Source organism: Scomber scombrus, chromosome 18 (genome assembly GCF_963691925.1).
Source record: "Scomber scombrus chromosome 18, fScoSco1.1, whole genome shotgun sequence".
NCBI lineage: Eukaryota > Metazoa > Chordata > Actinopteri > Scombriformes > Scombridae > Scomber > Scomber scombrus.
The window spans coordinates 15,516,234-15,542,497 of NC_084987.1; the positions used below are offsets into that span (position 1 = coordinate 15,516,234).

Sequence of the window (26,264 nt, forward strand, 5' to 3'; positions counted from 1 at the left end):
TTATTTTAACAGTCCTTTTTCACAATAATTCATACAAGTATTCCGGAGACATTATGTTTAGTTTGTCTGACATGTTAAAGATCACGTCTTGGTGTAGATTTTCTCTATAAAAGGTTCACTTTATGGCCCACATGCGCTTATGACAATCAAAACAACCCTGAGAAGCAGTGACGTGGGAATCTAAATCGAGGGCTGTGATTGGCTAAGGCGCATGTCAATCATCATCGGCGAGGTGGATTTCTGCTAGTGCCGTGAATGAGCTCCAGTGTTTGTGCTCGGCTTTTACAAGTTTCCCTACACGACCATGGGGGTAGGAGAGAGCAGCTAAGTTGACAGATTTATATAAAGAAGTTGAACCTCACTTTACGTGTGTTTCAAGGTAGCCTTGTGGCAAGCTGAAGCTTTTTCTGGCAAATGTAGGGACGTGAGAAGTTTCAGATTTAAGTGGATAGCTTGGACACAAGAATCAAGATGAACAACCTGTCGTTTGACGATGCTTCTCTGGATAATCTGGACCCAACACTGTCGCTTACTGACCCCAGCGACATCGACACGGCCCTCTTAAGCGACATTGATGGTAAGGAAATGTAATGATGTACCTCAGTCACGTTTACTAAACCACTAAAACTCAACAACGCCGGGTATAATTTATGTGCATGCCATGTCTGTTTCACTCATCGGGTCTTGGGTAGCTCCGGTTTTAAACATGAGATGTTTAAAAACCTAATGTATGCTTGCAGACAGCACCAATTTTAAAGGTTTTAGTTTCACAACGTAATTTAGCTTTCAGTCGTCATTAGCAAGACAAGCTAGCGACTTTCCCTTTGGAGGGTTAGCTGAGTTTTTAATGTGGGGTTTTATTACAGGTTTTACTGAGTTATTTCTTGTTTCGTGCACTGTCAGGCCTTGCTGTGATAATCATTCATGATACAAGCGCATAATAATGATAATATTGATGACAGTTTTAGTTAAGCTAATTGGTGAGGCTAACATGGTGAATGGTCGTGAGTGCGCCCCGCCCCCAGCCTGCTCCTCAGACAAGGGTTACTGCCGGTCATTCCTCCTCTTTGGGTTCACGGTGCCTCAGTTGATACCAATTTGTGTTAATTTTATGGTCACGAAATCAATATATCATAATGTGCTATGTCACCTTTTCTCTCTCTTTTTCGTGCTTCCTTTACGTTTGCATTAGTTCTTCATGTGCATCTCAAAACTTGCCACTCTCATCACTCGTTTGGTGTTATCATCATCATTATTATAATTATTAGGGATGCAAGGTGAATTAATGGGTTAATTGTATGTAGACATATATGAAGTACTATATTCAGTTTTTTCAGTTTCTTTTTTCTCATGGAGATTTTCCTGTATACGACCAATATTCATCTCTACAGTAATGCCTATAATATATTTGGGAAAGGCTGCATTGCATAGATGATAGTCGGTAATGCATATCCTTGTAGCCGTTTTCGGTGTCTTCCCAAAATGTGACCGACAGTAACCCTCAGTGATGCTGCTCGATGGTAACCTCGTGCAGACAGCGCTCCCTCTCTTTCCTGTCTTGAGCTGATCGGCATAGCAAGTCTCTGAGACGGGCTCTGATTGGTCAAGAGCGATCACCTCATACAAAACACTGGTTTACAAATCCAGGCTGCTGCGTTTTCACTGCAGACACAAGATACACTCAGTGTCACTGTGTTTTTTAAAGTAATATATTCCTGGTGAACTGCTTCAAGTCAAAATTAAGAGATTATAAGATAATATGTATCTTTATTGATCCCCCTTGGGAGAAATGCAAATTGACACAGATTGATAGTGGGAAAAAAGTAGCAGCACAAGGAGAAAGTGTACTAAAAATAGAATCAACATAAATAAGAACAAAAACAGGATAAAATAAAATAGTATATACAGTAAACTGTCTCGTTGAATAATTAAATCTGCAATATATAAATGTGTAATATATAGAAATTCCTGAGATTATATACTATCCTGAGATTTACCTTTTATACAGATTAAAAAATAAATGAGCAAGGTGCAGAGTATGATATAACTGTCTTAATTAGCATAATGGTGTCAAGTCTTATTTTGAAAACGATATTCCTCAAATATATTAAAAAATAAGTACCCATATAAACTGCAGGAGCCTGTTTGGGAGGAAATAAATATTTTGGAAATTTTTAGATCTCCCCACCACCAAACACAGGTCATGCCAACCATGTGCAGTTGATGTAACCACACATCTACCTATGAAGGCTTGCTAACATTCTGCATACAAATAAAGTGTTAGTTTAATGCGTTAGTTGAATTGTAAACAAAACAACTAATGTTCTAATATTTTTTTAGGGCCCTTGGCAGTCATGGAAGTTGATACAAACAATATTTTATTATAATTTTTTAAGTTTTTGGTGTTTACTTTTTGGAAGAAAGAGCAGCTAGAACAGCTCTTTTTTGCATAATCTGAGTGTTTGTTGGTTTACACTAATTTTTACTTGATTTGGATACAAAAAACAGCACATTGTTATCCCATGCTACAGTAAATGCTTTGTCTCATTAGACTTGCAGTACTTCCTATTTTCATGAAGCTTTTCACAGTGGTTGCATTTCCCTTTATCACTACAGTGTTTTATTAGCTTAATTTTGAGTGCTTTCTTTGGTCTGTTATATTGTAAACACTGTACACGTGGGTGGAGATGTAGATGGAAGTGTAGGAGAGTCAGTTTGCTACTTAAAAAGTTCCAGTAATCAATAAGCTCAGCCATGTTTCTCAACAAATGCCCGCTTCTTGTACATTTGGATCTGGTTCTGATGGTGGTTTTGATTTCCGTCCCTCCTCAGACATGCTCCAGCTCATCAACAACCAGGACATAGAGTTTGGGGGACTCTTTGATCCTCCATACACAGGGCCGGTCCCCACCCAAGAGCTGCCCCCTCTGACCCAGTCCATCACCTCAGCCGCCCCTCCCTCCACCACTCCTACACCTACATCCACGTCATCCTCCTCTATCCTCAGCAGTAGCCCGCACCTGGATGCTCTCCTGGGCCCTCCCATCACCCGCAGCTCCACCACCCCAGACAAGGCTTTCCAGCCACCCACCTTCCAGCAGTCCCCCCTGGCCCAGGTATCCAACTCCACCCCGCGGCAGCAACCAGCCTCCCCGCAGCAGGCTCAGAGCCTCAGACAGCCCCAGGTGGAACAGCCCCAGCCCATTCTTAGCCAGTCTCCCCCGGCCCAGGCAGCCTCACCTCATGGATCACCAGGACCGAACCCAGTATTCAGCTCCACACCCCAGGCCCTCTTCACTTCCCCTGCACCACAGACTCCGCCCCAACTTCAACCCCAACCCCAGCCGCAGACACAGCTTCAGGCTCCGGTTCAAGTTCAGAACCAGCAGCAGAATCGGACCAACTACAGCAGTCCGAACAGCTTCACAAGTAAGCACAGTTTGATGGTGATGACGGTTTATCTGAGTGCTGTGAGAGACCATGTTTTTGTGACTTATCTAATATCAACAAGATCCAAGTTTAAGACTTTAGAAAGGTAGTGGGGTTTTTTCACATGGGTTATATTCTTATTCTCGTGACAGGTATTCTGGCTTTGTACAGTACCACTCAAAAGATTTGACACATTCATTCAAGGATTTGGGAATGTGTGTCCAAACTTTTGACTGGCACTTTCTTTCTCTAATTGGATAAATTAAACGTTAAATCCAGATAAAAAACTAGATGTTCAGTGTCAGAAAGTAGTTTAAAAATGTCTTTTAAAGAAGAAATCGTTTTTTAGCAAACAGGAGCTGTGATGTTTGGCACATTTTTCAGTGAATTGGCTGTAACAATACTTGTATAGGTTGTCTGGTATAAATGACTCTTCAGGTACAAGATGAGGATTCCTATGCTTCAAAGGGCACAAACCAGTTTATGGGTCCACAGTGTTCTCAGTGTGTTATCTCATACCGATGCACAGTGAATAATTTAAGAATGGAGAGCAAAGTTATTTGAAAAAAGAGGGAAATTCTAGAAATCCACAAGAGCCAATAGAGTATTTGACAGCTGCCTCTTATACACACACCTGCAACTAAGATAGTTCATTAGTTTTAAAAGGATTACAAATTCAGAGCCAATGTAGTTTAAATCAGATTTGTGTTTCCCATGTTAGTTTGGAAATGTGTCCCAAATTAACCCCCAGAGCCCAGCAAGGTGGCTCTTCATGTGAATTGAATTTCCTAAACTCGGACATTAGGTTATTCAACCTCAGCTGATTGCCCTAATCTAATAGACTTTGCTCAGCAACGTGAGAGTCTTTGAGCTAAATGAAACAGCTTTGTATGGGCAACACCCATTTTATATGTACACATTGCAGCGTGTATAGTACATGGTTTATTACAGTTCATATGTATATCTATGTTTGTTAATAACAATCATGTCTACTGAAAAAAACGTATTGACACCTGATGGTTTGGAAAAGTAGTAAGTTACACATTGCTAGTGAATTTTTCTAAGACGCAATAAAAAGTTTTTATTACCTTCGAGGAAATTTCCCAGGCTGGTTACTCATACTTGACTGCAATCGTGAGTCTTGTTGGAGCTGATAAGAAACTGTAGGTGACACCCTGAATGTTGCTTTCACTTATTTCTAATAAGATAGCAGCTCACCCAGTGGTCTACAAACCCATAACTTCCACAGTGTTAGGTGTAGCAACACAAGCTCTTTCTACTTCAGTTGCACCAGCACATTTCAGAAACCAATACAAATATCTGATATTCTCTTGCCTTCGTTGCACAGTGCCATTATGACTTTTAGTTTAAGTACAAATGTAGGATAGATTAAAGAAAGTCACTTTAACACTTAGGTAATGGAAAGCAATTAGGCAAAGAGCTCATACACTGTAGAATTGTCTTCAACGTTTCATAACTGTTTTTCCAGCTGGCAGTCCAGGCACAGTGAGCCAACCAGTCACCAGCTTGTCATCCTCACCTCCACTTGTTCAGCCAGTGGCCATTCAGGCTCAGCTCCAAGGGCTGACCACAACCTCTCCTCTGCTCACCACGTCAGTAAGCCCATCAGCTCAGACCATCACATCTCACGTACAGCAACTACCTGTAAGTGTGTAAGACCTGAATGAACCTTTAACTTGTCTGTATTTCATGCTTGAGCATTATGGAATCAAAAGGCAGACTATAAATCTGTATCTGTCCTGATTTGTGTGTGTTTCTTAGGTGTTGCTGCAACCACAGTTCATCAAGGCTGAATCTCTGTTGCTGACCACCCTGAAGCATGACCCCTGCATAGTCACTACTGTGGCCTCTCCCACCTCTTTGGCCACAACTTCCCCAGTACAGAGCACTTCACTGCAGGTAGACACATTGTATGCGACTGAAACTCTGATTACACAACACACTTTGGTAGTGACATTCACTCATCCATTGCAAATCCCTCAGCTGCAAGAATAGAAAAGTTTCAATTTTACACAATCACCTCTACAAACAATTTGTAGCAAAGAGGATCTAAACTGTGCTGATAAAATATTCTTTGACCATAAAATGAACTTGTGTGAAAGAATGAACTATTAGAAATACAATTTCCTTTGCACATGCTTCACCCAACTGTCTCCTTCTTTTTGTTCTCCCATTTCTCCCCTCTTCTGTACCACCCTGTGTACCTCCTCAGGCCTTTATGGGCGGGGGCACCATCCTGACTACGGTGCCTGTCATGGTGGACACTGAGAAGCTGCCAATCAACCGCATCGCAATCAGTGGTAAACCAGTCGGCCAGCCACACAAGGGGGAGAAGCGCACAGCTCACAATGCAATTGAGAAGCGCTACCGCTCTTCCATCAATGACAAGATCATTGAGCTCAAAGACCTGGTGGCCGGTACTGAGGCCAAGGTAGGAAAAAGTATTTCTTGGTTTCACTACAATGCCATGTACGTGAAAATGCTTCAGCAATAAAATTTCGATCATGTGGCCTTAAAAAAAAGTTCTTACTTTTAAAAATGGCATTAGTTCTTAATCCTGTAGGGTGTACAAATCCTGCTCAGAAAAATAATCTTACTAATATGATTTTTACTGTTTAACACTTATTTATAGGTGTAATTGCTTCTTTGTCCACTCTGTTGTAGCTCAATAAGTCTGCAGTGCTCAGGAAAGCCATTGACTACATCCGTTACCTGCAGCAGTCCAACCAGAAACTCAAACAGGAGAACATGGCTCTTAAAATGTCAGCCCAGAAAGACAGTACGTGCTTTAGACCTTTTTCTCTTCTTTATTCTGCAACAGCTCCTCTACAATTTATCACATCTTTCTCTAAAGGAAGTCATTCAGTTGACCTTTCATGATGAGGTCTATTGATAGCTTCTGTTATCCTGAAATTACAAAATTGTCTCCTATATAAGTACAATTTAAGGCTAAAGACGTCTCTGCTTTTGTTCCACTGATTGACCTCTAACTGCTCACCTCATCTTTCCTCTTCCTCTTTCTCCAGAGTCTCTCAAGGACCTCGTTGCTATGGAGGTGGATGCACCGGCTGATGTGAAGAACGAGCTGCCGACCCCACCAGCCTCTGACGTGGGCTCGCCCACTTCTTTCTCACACTGTAGCAGCGACTCAGAGCCTGACAGTCCAATGGGGGAGGACACCAAGGTATGGAATTGTCACTTAAACTGGTAAACATTACAACATTTTAACTGGTAAATTTGGTTGACTTAGGAATCTAATAGCTGCTTAAGATCTCAAAATACAATTGGCTTGAGCAAGACATTGAATCCCCTCTTTCTCATTTATTACAAATCATTTAAATATCTAAATAACTGTAATCTGTTATTTTCAAGGCTGAAATATACTTCTGAATTGAAATGCTGCAGTAACTCTGTACATCTATCATGCCATGATGTAATCCTCTATATATGCAGAGGCTGTGACATGTGGCTCTGACATGTTTACATTGCCCCTTGTGTTTGTGATTGTCAGAACAGGAAGCAGGTTGAAAGGCTGAGTAATCTACTTTCAGCAATGCTAGTACAGGATATCTATTGTTAGGGTTTTATCAATAACTACTTATCAGTACAGATTGTTAACATATTAACAACATTTGTTCAGATAATAATAATGATAATAATTAATTGTTGTTATTATTATTATTATTATTAGTCACAATGGTATAATGTTTTTTTTTAACCTTTACCAAAAATTAATCTCTGTGGTCTCTTTTCTGTGTGTCAGCCCAATGTAGGCGTGTTGAACAAATCAGCATCTGGTGGCAGCGCTGGCGGCATGTTGGACCGTTCCCGTATGGCGCTGTGTGCTTTCACCTTCCTCTTCCTCTCCCTCAACCCCCTGGCTGCCCTGCTCTGCTCACCCGACAGCAGCTCAGCTGCTAATACTGCAGCCACCGCCACCCATTCAGCAGGCAGGAGCGTTCTGGGCATAGATATTGCAGGTATGAGGGGTTTAAATGCTGTGAGGAAGGGAGACAGAATGAAGACACCGTCACTCAAAATACCTGTTGTACAATAATTCAAGGCATGATCTCATAAGATGTATATTGTTATAAATGATGACTCCACATATGTTTACAGTTTTATTATAGAAGTGTGTATTGTTGCAGCTGACTCATGGGGCTGGATGGACTGGATGCTGCCAACGATACTGGTGTGGCTACTGAACGGGATCCTGGTGTCAGGAGTTCTGATCCGACTGTTGGTTTATGGAGAGCCTGTAACCAGACCACACTCTGGATCCTCTGTCTTGTTCTGGAGGCACCGCAAGCAGGCTGACCTAGACTTAGCCAGAGTACGTTTTATCGTTGATACAAAAATATTTAATTTATTGATCTTCACCAGCACATTAGCTTATTTAAAAGCAGAGAAAATGACATGGATAAGAAAAGCGTGGAGTATGCAGACAATTAACTAATCGCTACAATATCATAAAACTCTATATTTAAAAAGAAACCCCTCCTATTGAGTTGCCTTTTGATCTGTTCTTCCTAATCATCATCATCATCATCATTATCTCTTTTGCCCTCCACAGGGTGATTTTGCCCAGGCCAGTCAGAACCTGCGGACCTGTCTGAAGGCTCTCGGTCGCCCCTTACCCACCTCCCAGTTAGACCTGGCCTGTGCTGCACTGTGGTCCCTGCTACGCTTCTGCCTCCAGCGCCTCTGGGTGGGTCGCTGGCTGGCTGCCAGAGCTGGAGGGCTGCGTTCTGACCGCCCCCTGCAGGAGGACGCCTGCAAAAGCAGCCGTGACGCCGCCCTGGTCTACCATCGTCTGCACCAGCTACACATGACAGGTTGGTTGGTGGGAAAAATCCTGGTTCTAAATTAAATCAGTGTGGTAGACTGAACACTGGAGGGGTGGCACATTGAAGTGACAAATCCAGAGTGATTAAAGAGCAACTTAACCCCTCCCTTTTTGATGAAAGAGCCAGCTTATGTTGATTTAGTGCCAATAAAAGGTTTATACTAAGGTTGCAAAATCATTAAGCTTGAGTAATTAGTTTGAGACGTTACGCCGCTTTTTTGTGGCGGTTATGTCAGCAGGCGCATTTCCCAGCTTGCAGAGCAGTTCTCCGGCATATTTTTAATAAAATAGTTTTTAATTTCTTGTCTATGCCTTGTTTACACGTTCAGGTAAGCTGAATGGGAGCCACCTTTCAGCAGTGCACATGGCTTTGAGTGCAGTGAACCTGGCAGAGTGTGCTGGCTCCTGTCTGCCTGTTGCCTCTCTGGCTGAAGTCTATGTCTCTGCAGCTCTACGGGTCAAAGCCAGTATGCCAAGGATCCTGCATTTCACCTCTGTAAGCCCCCTTTAGTTTACACATGCACATGCATGTCACTCACTCATTTATGTTGTTGAGCAATATTTTTGCCACTTATTAAATTGCGCATTTTTAATCCTGAGGTAAACACTTTCGCAATAAGTAGTTTTGAGTTGTTGTTTGGTTAATGCAGTTGACTTGTCTTTCTTGCTCACATTCAAGCATCTTGTTTTATAAATGATCCTGAGATTTGCCAACTTGATTACTAAACATGATAAGTCAAATATAAGCTCTGTAATGTCCATGTTTGTAAGATTTGAGATTGCACAACTTAACTGCCTGCTGGTTTTTAATCCTTTACAGCGTGTGTTCCTGAGCAGTGCCCGCCAGGCATGCCTGTCATCTAGTGGCAGTGTGCCTCCAGCTATGCAGTGGCTCTGTCACCCACTTGGTCATCGCTTCTTTGTGGATGGGGATTGGGCCATTCGCAGCACCCCAAAAGATAGCATCTACAGTCAGGCTGGCAATACTGGTCAGTGTAGACAAACTATTACTGTTTTGTATAATGGCTAATTGGCTGTGATGAATTTCTCATAGTTATCATTTGTTGATGCTCTTGCAGTGGATCCTCTGGCCCAGGTGACCCAGGCCTTCAGAGAGCACCTCCTGGAGAAGGCTCTGTACTGTGTCGCCCAGCCACATGGAGAGAAAAGCACCAGCCAGGGAGAGGGGTGAGGAAAAGCGCAAACAAGCATTTTTGATTCAAATCTTTCATTAGAATTTCTTTGTGACGAGTAATGGTTTACTTTTTGACACAGTTGAGGTAAATGTTAAAAGATGGGCACAACAACAATGAAGATAGTGTAATGGACTAAACAGAAATATAAAAATATTGGTAATGACAGTTGTCAGCAGCAAAATAACCATTCAGTGTGTGTCCCTCCTCAGGGAGTACGCTGATGCCCTGGAGTATCTCCAGCTGCTGATTAGTGCATCGGATGCAGCCGGTGCCACCTCACAGTCCTTCGCCATTGGCTCCAACATGGCTACTGTGACTGGTAAGTGTGTCAGCTGTCATTTATGTCAACAGTACATTTGTTTGTCTCCTTCATATGTCAGAAGATTAAATTGCCTTTCATGTCATGACTAAGAGATTCAAATTTAGGATTATATTGTATTAATACATTGAAAACGTTTGGTACTTTTTGATAATTTAGCATCACTACTAAAACATGAGTAACAATAGCAGCAGATTTTGAATCCCAGCCCAAAATTTACTTCTGAGATACGAGCCACCTAACACTCACTGACTAATCCGACTTGTTTTGCTTGAGTACATCAACAATTTCAAGTGTAGATTTGGCCACCGTGCTTCATTACCCCTTATCTTCTCCGAGAGAATTGCATTTGCTTTTTTCCCCCCACATTTCTTTCCTCACCTGCTCCAAACATTCGATTTCTTTTTAAGTGCTTGCAAAATAAGCAGCGAAATAAAGTTCATTGTTACACAATTGAGATGGAGTAGCTTGATTTACACTTGGCTGACTTCCACCCTCCCACCACTTCACTTTGTCCTTACTGATCACTGATCTGAGCGAAAGGGGGCTAGGTGAAAGGGAGGCATCCGCTATATTGCTTCATCTATCTTCAGCGCTGTCAAATTGGTGATCACCTTGAGAGGAGGGAGGCTGTGTGGGGATTTTAAGACTTTCCTTGGCAGAGTCTCAGGTTGCTCACACAGTGTTAGAAGTGTGTGTGTGTGTGTGTCTGTGTGTGTCCGTGTGTGTCCAATGTTAAATGGAGTAGTTTTCCCTCATGAGGGAGTTGTCAAAATGGCTGCTTTCTCTCAGTATGTTGTGACTGTGCCAGAGGGGAGAGACAGATTGATTCAGAGGTCAAAATACAGACAACAGCTGTCCTGTGTGTGTGTGTGTGTGTGTGTGTGTGTGTGTGTGTGTGTGTGCGTGTGTGTGTGTGTGCGTGCGTGCGCACACTCATGCATGTTAAATGTGAAAGTGGGCAGTAGGGGATTCAAATATTTGCCCTTTTGTTTGTCTGCAGGTATCTCACCTTGTGACTGTTTTTGTTCCAACTTCCAGGTTGCGACCCCCACTCCAAGTGGTGGTCCTCTGTTGCTGTGGTGATCATCAACTGGCTCCAAGGAGATGATGCTGCAGCGGAGAGACTGTATCCGACAGTGGAGCACCTGCCCCGCAGTCTGCAGAACGCAGAGTGAGTTGAACATGGCCAGCAAAAGAGTGTGTTGCTTAAGTTTCTGCTTGATAATGCAAATCAGAGGAGATACACACACACACATATATGCACTCTCCTTAAACCTGTGTCCTCTGTCTCCTGCTTTGTCAGGAGTCTTCTGCCAAAGGCGTGTCTGAACACATTCAGGGCTGTGCGGGCTCTGCTGTCCAAGCCAGAAAACTGCCAGTTGAGTTTGAGCTTCAGCGACAAGGCCAGCGCCCTGCTCCGAGACAGCCTCAACCTAGGACCACACTGCCACAGCTCCAGTTTAGACAAGGTAGACACATTCACACGAACACTTTCAAATATGTCCTTATGGAAGTTGTTGTAGATTGTTATTCCTATGAGGGACATTTTTTTTGAGGGCATCTGCATTAAATATGTAAACATACATGTGACAGATGAGCCCACACATGATGTGCGTGTATAGGGATGTAAACAGAGGAAATTGCCCACACATAATCACTCAAGTATACCCCCCCCCCCCAAGCAACTCAGCAGATGGTGATGCTGGTGGATATGTAGCTCGCAGTGTGTGCACATCTATGGCCAGTACTGTGGTGCATTGTAGTTGCATTGCATGTGTGTCTCAGCGGAGTGCAATGTACCTGCAGTGCAACAGAGAGCTGGGCCACTCACAGCACAACACACACGCAGTGAGCTGAAAATGCCCTTCAACTCATGTGTAGAGCTCTGTTGTACTTCTGGCCAGCCGGTTGATCTATTAATTGTTTATCATGGATTTATTTGTATTGAAGTAATACAAATAATTATATGTAAATTAATAGCACAGGCAATTACAAAGTAAGATCGCTCCCTAAAATATTTGAAAGGTCAACAGAAAATGCCAAGTTCAAGTTTAACTTGTAATGTTAATATGACAGATAACAAGACATTTTTGCCCTTATCACTGCAATTGTTGGAATAAATATAGTAAAAATCCATTTTCTTCTTTTTAAGTGGAAAACAGACAGGTTTCCAACCGTTATACCAACCACTGTACTGCATATTTCTCACATTTCAGCGGTGGTCCAGGCCTTTTGTTAGTCCTAATGTTGCTAATTTCTTTCTAGGTTGTACAGTTGCTTTTGTGTGACCTGTTGTTGGTGATGAGGACCAATGTGTGGCGTCTGCAGCAGCAGGGGACCAGTCCTGTGGGGTCAGGGTCGGTGGGCACCAGCGGCTCTGTGGGCGTCCACCAGGCCTCCCCACCTGAGCTGCAAGGCTTTCAGCAAGATCTCAGCTCCCTACGCAAGCTGGCACACAGCTTCAGGCCTGCGATGCGAAGAGTATGTATATCAGTGTTGATCACTGCATTTTACTTAAAAAAAAAAAAAAAAAAAAAAAATTAAAACTTTCTTTTTTTTTTCTTGACTGTTTTTTAACCGTGTTTCCTCTCAGTCGAGCACACAAGCACACTCAGTTTGAATACTTGATGACTGACACACACACACACACACATGAATTATTTAAACAAGATGAACACACAAATGCAGCTCCTGCATCGTGCGTTTGTAATGTCATGCAATTAAAACTCAAAATAATATACTGTATAATGCTCACAAACCAACATGTATAAGAATGAAAAAGGCACATCAGGCTCAAATACAAAATGGCAACACACTAAGAAGCACATAGCATATAAATACAGATAGATCCTGTGCACATATTTCCAGCCAGTCAGTACAATTCTCTGTGGAAATTAGCTTGGAGGTGTTGGGAGCACACATACCCACACATCCCTAAAGGCAAGTGTTTAGCAGCGTTGTTCACAAGGCTTCAAAGTCTCTCTGAGGTAGAGCTGAACATTCGCTATGAGTCATCATCACTCGCTCTAGTCCCTCCTCCTCTTTCCTCTCTCATCTCTCTTTCCTCCATCTCTTTCCAGTTGTTCCTTCATGAAGCTACAGCCAGGCTGATGGCGGGGGCCAGTCCCACCCGCACACATCAGCTCCTGGATCGCTCGCTACGACGCAGAGCAACGCCTGGAGCCAAAACAGGTGTGTGTATATGTGTGTGCGTGTATATGTGTGTGCGTGTGGGTGAACTTACTTCTGATTTTTTTTCTTTAATCCACTCAAATAATTCTGTCTGTAAGCACCATTGTTTTGTATTTGTCCACACAGAGCAACTTTTTATGTCTGTGGGTGTTTTGATTGATGATCTCGATTCAGATTTTATATTTGTGAGTCATTTATGCAATGTGTGCATTACCTATCATCTCTCATGCATCCATAGACAAGGCAATAGAGCAACCTCATAAGACCTTGAAACAGGTCATGTCAGGCTTCCATTTACTTGGTATATGGGTTAGTAGATTGGTGTATTTAAATAGGTTAATACAGTAACAATATGGGAGATTCTAATAACATAATGAGCGTGTACGAGATTCTCGCACACCGTGGGCACTTGTTGGTGAATTAAATTACCTTGTTTTAATCAAGCAATCTTCATCGGGCATTTCATTTTTTTAGATTCTATTAGAACAATGTTTTGATGACATTGCAGTTTGCCTGCAAGCTCTTCAAAGGTAGCATTAATGAAAAAAGTAATACAAACATTTTTAAGCTTACCAATAAGCCTCCATAGTGGACTTAGATTTTCACCAAGACTGCATTTTTTTTTAGATTTTTGTTTTTTGCCGCTTTTCAAATCAAACTTGTTGTGAGCCTGGAGACTCTGATTGGGTGCAATCAGTGTCTCTAATAAGCTTCTTTGTCTATTTCACTCAATTGTTCATTAGACAAAATCACATCAGTAATTAAACAAGACACCACTGAAGTGTGACTGACTGTAGGTGGCTGATGACGTCAAAAACAAACAGCACAGTGACAACGTCCTTGGTGGGTTTTTTTTGTGCAGAGGAGTGCGAGACACGGCCAGGCCAGCGGGAGCAGGCAGAGGCCGTGATGCTGGCGTGCCGCTACCTTCCCCCCTCCTTCCTGTCGGCTCCTGGCCAGAGGGTGGGCATGCTGGCGGATGCAGCCCGCACCCTGGAGAAGCTGGGAGACAAGAGGACCCTCCACGACTGCCAGCAAATGATCATCAAGCTGGGCAGCGGCACCACCGTCACCAACAGCTAGAGAGACATCAGGGGGACCTGGGGGGCGGGGGCTGAGAGACAGACACTGTATATAGAAACATCTCTCACACAGAAACACACAGACTCTCACAGACACACAACAATACAGTCCCCTGCATTTTGGCGTGCAGCTATCGAACCGATTTATTAAATTATACAGATTCATATCAAAGTGACTTTATGGATTGTCTCTCCCACCAACCCAACAACATATCAGAGGCACTTAGAGAGAGCTCATATGCTTCTTATGGATTATTACCAGAATATAGGAAGCATTTTCTCTCATACCGAGCTGAATTCCCTTATGAGAATGCATTGCAGTGCCACAGGTTAACCACAGAGAGGAGCCATCACATCCTCCTTGTGGGCAGTGCAGTGTGAATGTGTGTGAGTGTGAAGCATGAAAGAGATGTTTACCCTGCGTTTATTCAGTATAGTCCCACTCCCCAGTTTGTTTGTTTTTTTAATACAAATGCACCTTCTACAAGCAGAGTGCCCAATGGGATGGAGTGACAGGCTGTTCTGATTGGCCGCAGAGTTAGATGTCTCTTTATTTGTGAGAGGAAAATGACCAAACTCGGATTGGTCTGACTGTGGGCTTGTTCAGAGGGAAGCCACGTGGCAGGTTGTTCAAATAGTGATGATTTGAATCGTGTCACTGGTGATAATCGAGAACCACTGAACAAGCCCTGTGTCCCTATCTGCACTAGGCCTGCGCGGCTGATTTAAATGAGATAAGTAATATGGCTTTATGAGGTTATTTTCATATGGGTCTTTTTTCTTGTTTGTTTTGCTGTGTACATATTTTAAAAATGTATTTATAATCTGTATGAAATTTGATTAAGCAGTATTTTGCATAAGCAGAGTGATAAAGGCTTATTTTCTTCCCTAAAGCCTATTGTATTTGGCCAGGCCCAAATAATGTAGATACTATACTGTACTGCCACGAGACGTGTGTCAAAATGGGTAAAGTATCAAGTTGTCAAGGTGTAATTTGCGTCATATCGTCTGACTCAATTGACCTTGTGCTCTTTTGGACACGTGCAACTCTGATATAAAAAGTTGGCAACTAGAGCTATAATGTGAACCTTTGTCAATTTGTAACAAGTTACATAATTCATGCAGACAATTATAAACAATTGACCTTTTTTTCCCCAAAGAGGACCTGTAGTGAATATTCTGGTTTACTTTTGTTTCTCCAGCAATGAAGAGCAATACTTGCTCTTTCAGTCATTTTAGTTTCATACTCCTAGAGAACCACCGTTATTGTTTTCTTTTTTTTGTTTTTTTGAGGAATGTAAAAAGAAAAAGAAACTTTGGCATATGTGTTTGTCCCAGGACCAGTATGTTTTATAGTGTGTCACTAATGTGAAAGACTGAAAGACGTTGGTTTGAGATGAATGAGACAACAGCAACCATGTCTTCAGGTATTGTTCATGTGTCCTTCAACTGACATCTTTTCATCTCTTACTTGTTCTTTCTTTTATTCCTTTTATGATGTAAATATTAAAACATTTTGTAAAGAAGACTTCAGTGTTTCCAGTGATACTTCCAGTTTCAACAGTTTCATACCAATTTATAAAGTAGTTAAGTCTCAGTCCATTAACTAACTAACCAACTAAATTATGCAAGTAGGTCATGGGTTTATGTGTAAAATTGGATAAATGTTTGCCAGATGTGCAGCAGATATCTAGGGTAGGAGAGGGAGAAAATATGCTCCTATCTAAATTGTGTCCCCAGTGTGTTAATGTCAGTGCATGTTCAGTAAAGACAAAAAGAGCAGGCATTGGTCATAGCAGCATTGAAAGGTGCTGGTATATTTAACATTGGCGTTACAAAAACATTTCAAACAAAGTGATGCTGTGTCATCGATTCCAAACAAATAAGACATGAAAATCAATAAAACGGCATGCTCAACTTAAGACAAGTGACATTCCCAAAAAAGATCATTATTTTTTTCATCAATGGATTCTTTTAATAACATTTTATAAGCAATAACATATTCCATTTTATAGAAAATAAACATCTCTAGGAAATACTATACACAATTATATTAGTACATCACATCTTACATTTAAACAGATTCAAATACTTATATACACAATTAAATAATGAGCTTCATAAAAGAGAACGTTTGGTGTGGCGTTTTTGCACTTTCTTTTATGCTCTAATACTTAAATATGTCTCCTTTTGATCTGACCAGTACTTTATCAGACACCCTGTACAGAGTGTTGTTACATAGCATGGCAGAGTGAACGAAGCTACATTTGAGATACACAAACAGACAGATGTGTCATGAAATCTGGATTGAATGTATATCTTTCTGCATGGCTGTGGTAGGTGAAGTAATCATACAACATGGCAATGTTTAACAGTAATACTTCTGAACTGTACATAGATATGAAGTGAGATGACCTGACTCCCGGTTGGACCCTTGGAGCCCTGATCTGCAACCTGTCGCGTGATGATGACGGCGTCTACTGTACATATTGAATGTGCACACAGTTGAATGGGAGTAACACTCTTAAACAGAGCTAATCTTTTTTTTTTCTTTTTTTTTTTTCATGTTTGTATTTTTTTTTATTTCTGAAGAACACAAAGCTTGACATATACCAAGGGTGACGCAATGATGTTGTATAGTCATAATGCACATCAAAATACATCTCCGAAGATAAGAGTGTTATATTAAAATACTGCGTCCATTTTTTCTTAACTCTTCAATATCAGAATATTTAGAACCTGTAAAGCACATCATCATGTACAGTTTCCTTTTTTGTTTTTGTCTCTTGTTTTAAACACAAACGCACACATTGAGATAGTACATCCAGTGGTTGGCTGCTGTTTTTTTGATGCATGACATCTTGAATTGGAGATGCACTTGTTCACTCACACAGACACATATGCACAAACGCACTGATGATGTGGCTGAAGCATGATTTATCACACACACACACACACACACACACACACACACACACACACACACACACACACACACACACACACACACACACACACACACACACACACACACACTTACTCACTCACTCACTCACTCACTCACTCACTCACTCACCCACTCACTCACTCACTCACTCACTCACTCACTCACTCACTCAATCAATCAATCAATCAATCACACACACCTCTTGGCCCACAGACAAAGTGGCCAGAGGGATGCTCCTGTCCAATCAGTGTCCGCCATGTGTCTGAATATGATAGGAACCCATCCGAAGGCAAAGCACACACACTTTCCTCACACCATTTTTTATAGGTATAGGTGGCTGTTAGGACAGCATTTTTCTTGCTGGGTAGGTGGTGCTTGCCTGGCGGAGAGGTTTTGGTGGTGAAGGTGGTACACTGGAATATCTTACAGATCCTGTAGAGCAATAGAGGAAAGACTGACATAAATACAAGTCACAAACACCACAGGTTTTGAGGTCTTCACTCTGTGACCGCTGCTGCACTGGTCTTGCAGTCACAGCACTGCAGATGACTTTTACTGTACGTAGCAATTACTGTAATTTATGAGCCTTTATGTTCTGTGTGCATGTGTCAAACTATCATAAAAACTGCACGTCTGCATGTCTTCTATGAACACAAAAGCTGCATTACATGTTTATGCAGGAATACTGCAGGCTCCTATGCAGGCGGGACACTCTAAGCTGATATGTATGTGCTGTCCATGCATCTTTGTGTAAGAGTGCCTGAGTGTTTCTGTGCAATCTGCAGAGTGCAGACATGAAAGCGAGCTGGCTGCAGTGTGCAGGAGTGGAGAGATGGATGCAGCTGGCCAGTGAACCAGCTCCTCTGTGAAAGACACAGCAGGAACGCCTACTAATTGAACTGGTGTGGTGGTGGTGGAGCGCTTACTTTCCCCTTATCCTCCTCTGCAGCCCCCCAGTATCTCTTGTTCACTTTGCCAGTTGCCCATCCTTAAGTCCAGTACTCAGACCAGCAGCTTTGCTCTCTGTCTTTTATCTCTCCCTCTTTTTCTGTCATGCTATCTTTCTTTCTTTGAAGTCCCCCTTCACTCCCCCTTTTTCTGTTTACACTCCCTGGAGTAACTCCCATTCTTTTACACCTTGTTTTTTTCCCTCCATTTCACCATCACTGAGTGCCTCTCCCTTCGCTGACTGTCTCTCTTGTTGCCCTTATTTTCTCTTTCTATCTCTGTCTCTTTCATTCTGTCGCTCTCTGATGTAACTGCCCCCATTTGTCTTTTGTTCCCACTCAGCCGCAGCACAAAACAGCCTGTTTTTCTCCTCCCGCTCACTATATGTGTATACGTGTGTGAGCTTACAGGTAACCCGTTAATGAACCTGTGTGGAGGCACACAGTTTGAGTCCCTAAGCTATAGAGGATCCACAGCTGAAGGCAGCATGTGTGTGTAATGTCCCCCTATATGTGTGTTCCAGCCCTGAAACCAAGTTGAACACAGGCAGAGGCAGAATTGTAGAGGGGGACCCATGGGTGGAGTAGTTGCGTGCCTGTCTGTGTGTGTGTGTGTGTGTGTGTGTGTGTGTGTGTGTGTGTGTGTGTGTGTGTGTTCGTGTGTGTCTGCACTTCCCTTTGATTAGGCTGCTCAGCGTAAATTGGCAAGGCACAGACCGACACACACAGACCTTCAGATCCCTCAGCTGATGACAGCTCTGCCTCAGTCTGCTAACAACAATCTCTTTCTGTCTTGCTCTCTTTTTCTCTCTGTTTCTCACACTCTATTTCTGCTGCTTAGACGTGGGAGTTAAGGTGAGGAGAGGCGGGGAGAAGAGTAGAGAGGAGATGAGAGAGAAAGAGAGAGGAAGAGATGAGGAGGGATGAGGGGAGGACGACTGCAAATGGAAAATGGAGCTCACAAGAGATGAGAGGTGAACAGAGTGAAAGACAGAGGGAAGTAGAACAGCAGGGGAGCACATAAGCAAAATAAGGGGAATAGGGAAAAAAGGAGGAATGAGAAATAACAAGAGGAAGAAAGAGCGAAAGAGAGAGGGGAGGGGGAGGGGGTACAGGGAGGGTAGCAGGCAGTGATGGTGGGTGGGGTGTTTTGATCAGCAGCCAGCTTTTCATCCCTGTCAGTCTGCACAGAGGAGAACAGGAAAGGAAAAAGGAGAGAGAGAGAGCAAGGGAGGGAGGGAAAGAGAGATGCAGGGAGAAGAGGGGAGGGAGGAAGGGAGGCTACTGCCACTGCTGCCTCAATGCACTGCTGCTTCCTGCTGAATGTCAGCATCTCCCCCTCTCTACCTCCCTCCACCCTTCCCTCTGCATTTGACCTTCCTCTCTGTGCTGCAGTGTAAATACACCACCACCAGATGGCATCTGTCTGACAGGAAAGTAGACTGTTCATAATAACACAAACATGGTAACCTATTGTAGAAGCGGTAGTCTGCAGTCATAACAGTGGGTGTTATGGGACAATAACATATTGAGGGCACATCAAAGTGTTCACAGTACTGGTTGGCATGGGTTTAGCTTGCCAAGGTCATTGAGACCTGGGTCACTGCATAATTTGAATACAAAACACTGACCTGTCCAAGATCAACCAAAGCTGTCACGTGCTATATATTGGCTGGAGACTAAATATTAGGGTACTTATTTTTAGGAACCCTTCTCTGATCCTGTCTCTGTTTTACAAGAGCTGACAATTGTGTTTTCTGGTCTGTACTGTATCATCTATCCAGCCATGGTGCTGCTGCAGTGTGTAAAGTCAATTTTTTTTTTGTCCTGTGCCGAGGAGTGGGATGAAGGGTGGAGAAGAAGGGGTTGGGGGGATGGAGGAGGAAGATGAGAAGGGAGGTGAGGAGAGAAGAAAATCGAAGCAGTTCTAAGTGTTCTAATGGGAACACAAACCTATACACACCTGTTGTACATAGGCATACATGCTGAGAGGTAGATAGCCTGGGAGATGCTGAGGTGCACTATCCTGGTTTCAGAAATCCTCTCTAGCTAACCCTCCGTTTTTTCTTCAATGCATGACTCCCTGTTAAAGCTAATGATTTGGTACAGTTTAGCAAAAGTCAGCAGTAGATATTTAAACCCCTCAAAATGCTTTTGAGATTTTTATTATTTTACCTCGTGTCTGGGACATTTGATGGAGAAGTCATCCTCATGGAATGTGCAGCCTGGGCAAAGAGACAAAGCAAATAAAAGAAGGAGAGAATAAGCTAAAGCACTGTAGCTAGACAATAACAACATGTGAAACACATAGCATGAGGCGCAACAACACTTGGAACCCCCCTGGAAGAACCCAAAAAATGACAAAGGGGTAGGGTTGTAATGAAAAATGAGTAAGAAAGAGGCAGAGAAAGAGAGAGAGAAAGAAAGAGCGAGCAACAGAGGAAAGAGAGAGACTGAGAGGATGAGTTGCAATACAGGCAGGCAGTCAGATATGGCTGGTGCACTCAGCAGGATTAAAAAAGGCCTTGCTCTGCTCCCTGTGCTGGCTCGGCAGACGTGGCAGGCTTCTTAATCCTCACACTGTACTTCCTTTGCATGAGGTAATGTAAGGGGAAGCCATACAACACATGTGCTGATGCACAGACACACACAAGAACAACCACAAACACACACACATGCATTGAAGGGAACGTGCATATGCAACATGGTTGTAAGACTCACATAAGGAAGCATTTAGACAAGCATTCAGGCGAGAAAGCACACAGTCCCCTGACAGCAGAATGGATGGATGGAGCCACAGGGGTTGTGGTCAATAATGCACACATACACACCCTCCTCCCTCTATCTCTTCCTTCTCTCCCTCTCACACACTCCAGGGTCCCACTTTCCTCTCATCATCCCCTTCATTCAAAGCTCCCTCCCTCTTTCCCTTCCTCTTCTCCTCTTTTGCTCTCCCCTAGCACTCTCAGACATCTCTTCTCACACTCAATAATGTTACTTCTCGATGCATTTTCCCCTTCATTTTCCCCACATCCACTTTCCCTCCCCTTTCTTTCATCCCTCTCTTTTAATTTTTCTCTTTTTATTCTACCTGCCTTATTTGTTCCCCTCCCTACTGCCCTCTCAACACCACATTCAATTTCCCATTACCAATTTCGCTCCTCATTTCTCCCCTCTCTCCCTGGATTTTCTTTCCTTTTCATCCCTTTTTGCTTTCTCACACTCTTGCTGTGGTCTCTTACCTATCTCTTTGGCGCAGACATAGTGGTATTTATGAGAGCAGCCTCTCCAACAGCAGCTGAGGGACGCCCCTACAATCTGGCACTTGTAGCAGCTCTGGGGTTAGTGAGACAGACGGACATATGGACCGAGACCAATAAGGAAACAAACAAAATTGACCAATAAAGGCACATACAGATAGAGAGAAAAAAGAAGAAAACATGTTGAAAGTTAACAGCAAAATTCGCAAGGAAGCTTTTCAGATTCTGAAAGTAACTGTGTATAGTATCTCCCTTAACTTCCATAAGCATGCACATATTTCAGAATAACCAACTGGTGATAATTGCTAACATACCGCTTGGGCTGAGATGTTGGCAGCTTCCTTCAGTCCATATAGCCTCCCAGCTACCATAATTACCCCCTTGGTCCAGATGGCACAGTTTTCATGGGCCCAGTGCTCCTTAGCTTCTGCCTCCACTTGTAGCCTTTGGAACATGCTGCCACTGCCCTCTTGTTCACTTGAAGCCCCTGTATTAATGGCCCGGAGCTGCTTCATCTTCCTGAACCTGTCTCTGAGAGTTAATCTTCGCAGACCACCCTCCCGACCCATTCTTTCTGTTCTTTCTGCCCGTCGGTATCTCCAATGATGGTGCCTACTACTACTAGCCTCTTGAGTGGTTACCTCTGAGTTGCCATCCTTTTCTATGCTGTCCACACTCTCATTCTTTGAGGAGCTGCCTGGTTCTTCACTGCTGCAACTGTTGTTATCATTTGTCTTCTCTGGGACCTCCTTGAGGGATTCTGTGTGCTCAATTGTCAAAATCTTCCGTGGAACACAATCTTCTGTGTAGTAGGGTCCACACAAATCACCTAGGTCTCTGTAATTTGATGGCTTTCCACACAGGGAACATGTAAGACACCTGTCAATTAGATTTTTATTCACCAAAGGTCCCTGTAGCATAGCAGCGGCATGTGGCATTACCTTTGCAACTGTGAAAGGATTCTTCATTCTAAGAATGCCCTTTTTTCTCCGTCTTTGAAATATTACTGCATCCTCAGGCCTGTTTACTATGGCACACCAAGAGGAAAAGTCTCTAGAGTTGTTAATCCGCACATATGGACAGAAAGACAGTTTAGAATTTTGTTGGACTGGCCTGCGTCTGATTCTTTTCACAGAAATCATCTCAGTCCGTTTTTCTGTTATTGTAACTACAGGACCCACAACACATGTGTTCTGTGTTTCCTTATTTTCGCTTTCCCTTTCTTCTCTTTCTCTCTCCTCTTTTTCGGCCTGTTCACATCCTGCAGCCCTTACTACTGCCTCTATAACCTCAAGGGCGTCCTTCATTCCGGGTTTTGGCCCAGGCTTTTTGTGGACCTTCACTGGCTTGCCAGGAATCTGCTCTAATGAGCCTTTGCCTTGTTTCCTCTTAGTTGGATTTGATGATGGTTTTCTGCCTCTCCTAGATTTCTGGATGAGCTCTGTGCTGGTAACCTGGGGGGCTTCTGTGATATCATCTATGCTGATTGGCAGGGGTACTGTAGGCTCTGTGGGGGTTATCATCTCTTCTACCTTCTCCTGTTGTTGCTCTGCAGTTTCAGTATTTGTCTCCTTGATTGCCTCTGTTTCTTCTAGAGGGGCTTGTCCTTTTCTCTTCTTCCTCCTCTGTTTTAGGTGCATCTCATGGTTGTTTTTAATGGCCCTCTGCTTGGCTAGCCTTGGTGTCGTAACTATTAGGCTCCCAGCTTCCAAGGCTACGACTGAAGCATCTGTACTCTCCACCATGGCCCATCGCTTCCTTTTAGTTCTGGCGCATTTAGTGGCAACAGTAGATAAACCTGCTGCAGCCTGTTGTGTCCACTCTCCTGGTGTCCTGACTTCTACCAGGGCCTCCATTGATCTCTGAACCGTGTCAGATCCAACATCCTGCTGTGTCCCTGGTTTAATATTTTCCTGTGTTGTCGCATCCTTATTTACAACCTCTTCTACCAACCCTTGTCTCACCTCCTCTGGCGTTAATGCCTTTTGACTCACCTCATACTTTTCTCTCTCTTGTTTCACCTCCTCTTTTCTCACTGCCCCTTCATGTTGTTTCCCTCCTTCTTGTCTTGACTCTGTGCTTTTTACCTCTCCCTCTATCGTCTCAGTGCTATTTACCAGAACAGACATCTCACTTTCCTTTAAGGCATGTTGAGACAAAGCCTTGGTTGTTACATCATCATTTGGACTGCTCTCTATCTGGGGAGTTGGAAGGTGTTTCTTCGAGCTAGGAGATGTAATTTTCTGCACCATGGCCTCATATTTCTGTCCTCTGCCTTTGCGTGGTGGGAGAACTTTTGTTTTAGTGGGGCATTGAGGAGGCACTACAGGCACATCACTAGTGATGTCAGCTTCACTGATGTTGGAGGGAGTGTGTTTGGGTGGGGGAGTGATCTCCGATGTTTTCTTGGGTGGCCCTCGCTTTCTTTTGGTGCCCCGGGCTCCCTTCTCTTTAGGTGTGGAGACCACCTGTTCCAGCAGGGGGAGTTGAGGTGGTAAGGGTTTTGGTTTGGGCTTTGGACCCCTCTTTTTCTTTACTGGCCTTGTAGAAGGTTCTGGGCTAGGTTTTCGTTTTAGTGGAAGTAATGTCTTTTCTTCAGTTTGTTCAGTTGGGGCAAGTGGTGCGGGTGGATCTGCTGGAACATCTATGTTTTTGACTACATTAGGAATCGGCGTTAGAGTTTGTTCCACAGTTACAGGCTCCTCATCTTCCTCATAGCTAGGTTTAATTTCTGTGTGTGTGAGTGGTGGGGATAAAACATCTTCCTCTATGATCTTTTCTTTTTCTTTTAACAGTTTTTCCTGTGAGGGTTTCCTGGATCTTAAGACCATGTTTTTACCTTCTTTCTCTGGTGCTTTCCCCTCATGATTTGCTTGTTTTTCCTCCTGGTTTACTGATTTTACATCCTGGTTTACTTGTGATACTGTAGACTTTATACTCTTCCTGCTCCTGCCTTGCAGTCCTGTCAAAGGCTGAATTATTTCTTCCTGTTGTACCAGCTTTGCTTTGGAAATTGAGCCTTTGGGACGACCCACTGGGGCCTTGATGGGTATAGTGTCAGTGGGGGGCAAAGCATCTGCTGGCTTTGGTCCAGGCTTAGGTCCTGGTTTTGGACCTGGCTTTACAACTGGTTTTGGACCAGGTTTTGATCCAGATTTTGGCCCGGGTTTTGAACCTGGTTTCGGTCCTGGTTTTCGTTTCACTGGAGTCTCAATCTTCAGTGGCAGTTCAGGTGTATTTGGCACAGGTTTTGGTCCTGGCTTTGGTCCAGGTTTTGGCCCTGGCTTTGGCCCAGGCTTTAGGCCTGGTTTAGGCCCTGGTTTTGGCCCTGGCTTCCCTCCTGGTTTTGGCCGTGGTTTTGGTCCAGGTTTTGGCCCTGGTTTGGGCCCAGGCTTTGAACCTGGTTTTGGGCCTGGTTTTCTCTTCACATGGGGCTCAATTTTGGGTGGTAAGTCTGCTGCATTGAATGAGCGAGTGCACATTCTTGAACGAAAACCATCAGTTAGCATTTTGGGAGTCTGGCTCACAATAGATTCCTGATGAGCTAGGTCCATTTGATCTGAGAATAGCACAGTTTTGCTTGGAGGCATGCAGGGTTTCTGTGTAGGGGAGGGGGCTCCTTCCTCTTCCTTTTCCCCCTCCCTTTCCAAGCTTAGTTGTCGCCTGATTCCCACACCTGAATGCATGAGTCTCCTTCTGCCCCTGGCATGCTTACGTCCAAATGCCCTTGGCTGAGCAGATGGGGCCACAGGCTCTGGCTTGGCCAAGGGGGTCACAGCACTTGAGCAGCTGATGCCCGGCTCCATGTCCTCATCACCTTTCTTTGGGGAGGGTGGAGTGTCTGCCCAGGAGGGGGCTGAGGGGAGTATCGACTTCCCTGGCAGTTGAGGAGAGTCTGGCTCTAGCACTTTAGCATCACTGTGATCAATATGATCCCTTGCCTGAATTGGAGGTGTTGCCTTGTCATTGAGGGCTGAGAACACTGGCATAGCAGACTGAGGCTGAGGAGCAGTGTCACCAATGGCTGATTCCCTTGCAGAAGCGTCTGCTGCTGCTGTTGCTGCTACTGCATTTGGATGGGCAGGTGCTCCTGCAAACTCATTGTCAATATGGAGCTCAGTACTCTGACTGTCTGTCCGGCTGCAGACATCTCCAGAAGGCTTCTCTGGCCCATCTCTATTATTCATGTGCTCCTCAGTCGATGACTGGCTCACTTTCTCCCCCTCCCCCAGTTCCTCCCGAACCTCTGCCGACAGAGGAGGGGAAAGACAATGTTCTTCCTCTTCAACAGCCTCCTCCTCTCCTTCCCCCTCCTCTTCCCCCTCCTCTTCTTCACCCTCATCTCTGATCTCTTTTTTATCTGAGTTGTTGTCATCCAAGGCCTCAACTTGGGGGGTTGGTGAGGTGTTCTCTGAGCTGTCCTCCTTCTCTGTGGAATATTGATCCTGTTCAAGGTCACCCCTAGAAATGAAAGGCAGTGTTTTCACTGAGCTTTCAGAAGCAGTTGGAGACTCTGATTTGAATGCGTCTGATTTAATCTCTTGGCCAAAGTGTTCCTTGTGGCTGTAGTCAGAGAGAGCTGCTGGAGACTGTTCAACTGAGTCTCTTGCATCTGGGTCATATTTGCTTTGGACCCCTTGGTACACAGTCTGCTCATAGCAATAGTTTTTTTCTTTCACCTCTTTATTTACTTTGCTGTAGAGAGTTGGACATTTCTCATCATCTGACCATTTCTCCTGCTTTTCTGTAGATTTAGTTGAGTCTAAATCTCCATCACAGTCAGGATTTTTTTCTGTTGACACCTCCTCTTTGTCAGTTGATTTCTCCGACCAGGCTGATTCTTCAAAGTTCTCTTTGACAGGCTCATTTATATGCTGTATATTTGAAGGGGAATCCCTTTCTTGTTTCATAGGACTGGGGATTGTTATGCTTGTAGGAGACCTCTCGTCACCAATGCTCTTCACTGGAGTACTCATTCCATCTCCTCCTTGCCCTGACTGACATCTAATAGGGTCAGGGGTA

The 26,264-nt window shown here is 43.7% G+C and overlaps 2 protein-coding genes across 2 annotated transcripts in view; one reads left to right on the plus strand and one right to left on the minus strand.

Annotated features, from left to right (window-relative positions):
* Positions 1-238: 238 nt before the first annotated feature.
* On the plus strand, positions 239-15,616 carry srebf1 (sterol regulatory element binding transcription factor 1). The gene is made up of 19 exons (XM_062437953.1): positions 239-577; positions 2,833-3,429; positions 4,919-5,094; positions 5,212-5,349; positions 5,663-5,881; positions 6,115-6,229; positions 6,477-6,634; positions 7,214-7,430; positions 7,599-7,783; positions 8,024-8,285; positions 8,626-8,792; positions 9,117-9,285; positions 9,376-9,484; positions 9,702-9,811; positions 10,853-10,985; positions 11,118-11,283; positions 12,080-12,295; positions 12,895-13,006; positions 13,869-15,616. Exons 1-19 carry the CDS (start codon positions 472-474, stop codon positions 14,087-14,089), a joined length of 3,576 nt encoding a protein of 1,191 aa, XP_062293937.1. The 5' UTR covers positions 239-471; the 3' UTR covers positions 14,090-15,616.
* A 3,190-nt stretch (positions 15,617-18,806) lies between these two features.
* LOC133999946 (retinoic acid-induced protein 1) overlaps positions 18,807-26,264 on the minus strand; it is a 9,275-nt gene continuing 1,817 nt past the window's right edge. Inside the window, exons 1-4 of the mRNA XM_062439295.1 lie at positions 21,557-26,264; positions 21,225-21,318; positions 20,158-20,207; positions 18,807-18,920 (exon numbers count right to left, since the gene is read on the minus strand). The exon at positions 21,557-26,264 is cut by the window's right edge and continues 1,817 nt beyond it. Coding sequence (XP_062295279.1) covers positions 18,807-18,920; positions 20,158-20,207; positions 21,225-21,318; positions 21,557-26,264 — 4,966 coding nt within the window. The remainder of the gene's footprint in view (positions 18,921-20,157; positions 20,208-21,224; positions 21,319-21,556) is intronic.

Excerpts from the sequence above, each read along its gene's own strand:
- srebf1 (XM_062437953.1), top strand. The coding sequence starts at position 472 with ATGAACAACCTGTCGTTTGACGATGCTTCTCTGGATAATCTGGACCCA. Across the intron at positions 9,812-10,852 it reads CAACATGGCTACTGTGACTG|GTTGCGACCCCCACTCCAAG; the intron begins GTAAGTGTGTCA and ends TCCAACTTCCAG. Across the intron at positions 11,284-12,079 it reads ACAGCTCCAGTTTAGACAAG|GTTGTACAGTTGCTTTTGTG; the intron begins GTAGACACATTC and ends ATTTCTTTCTAG.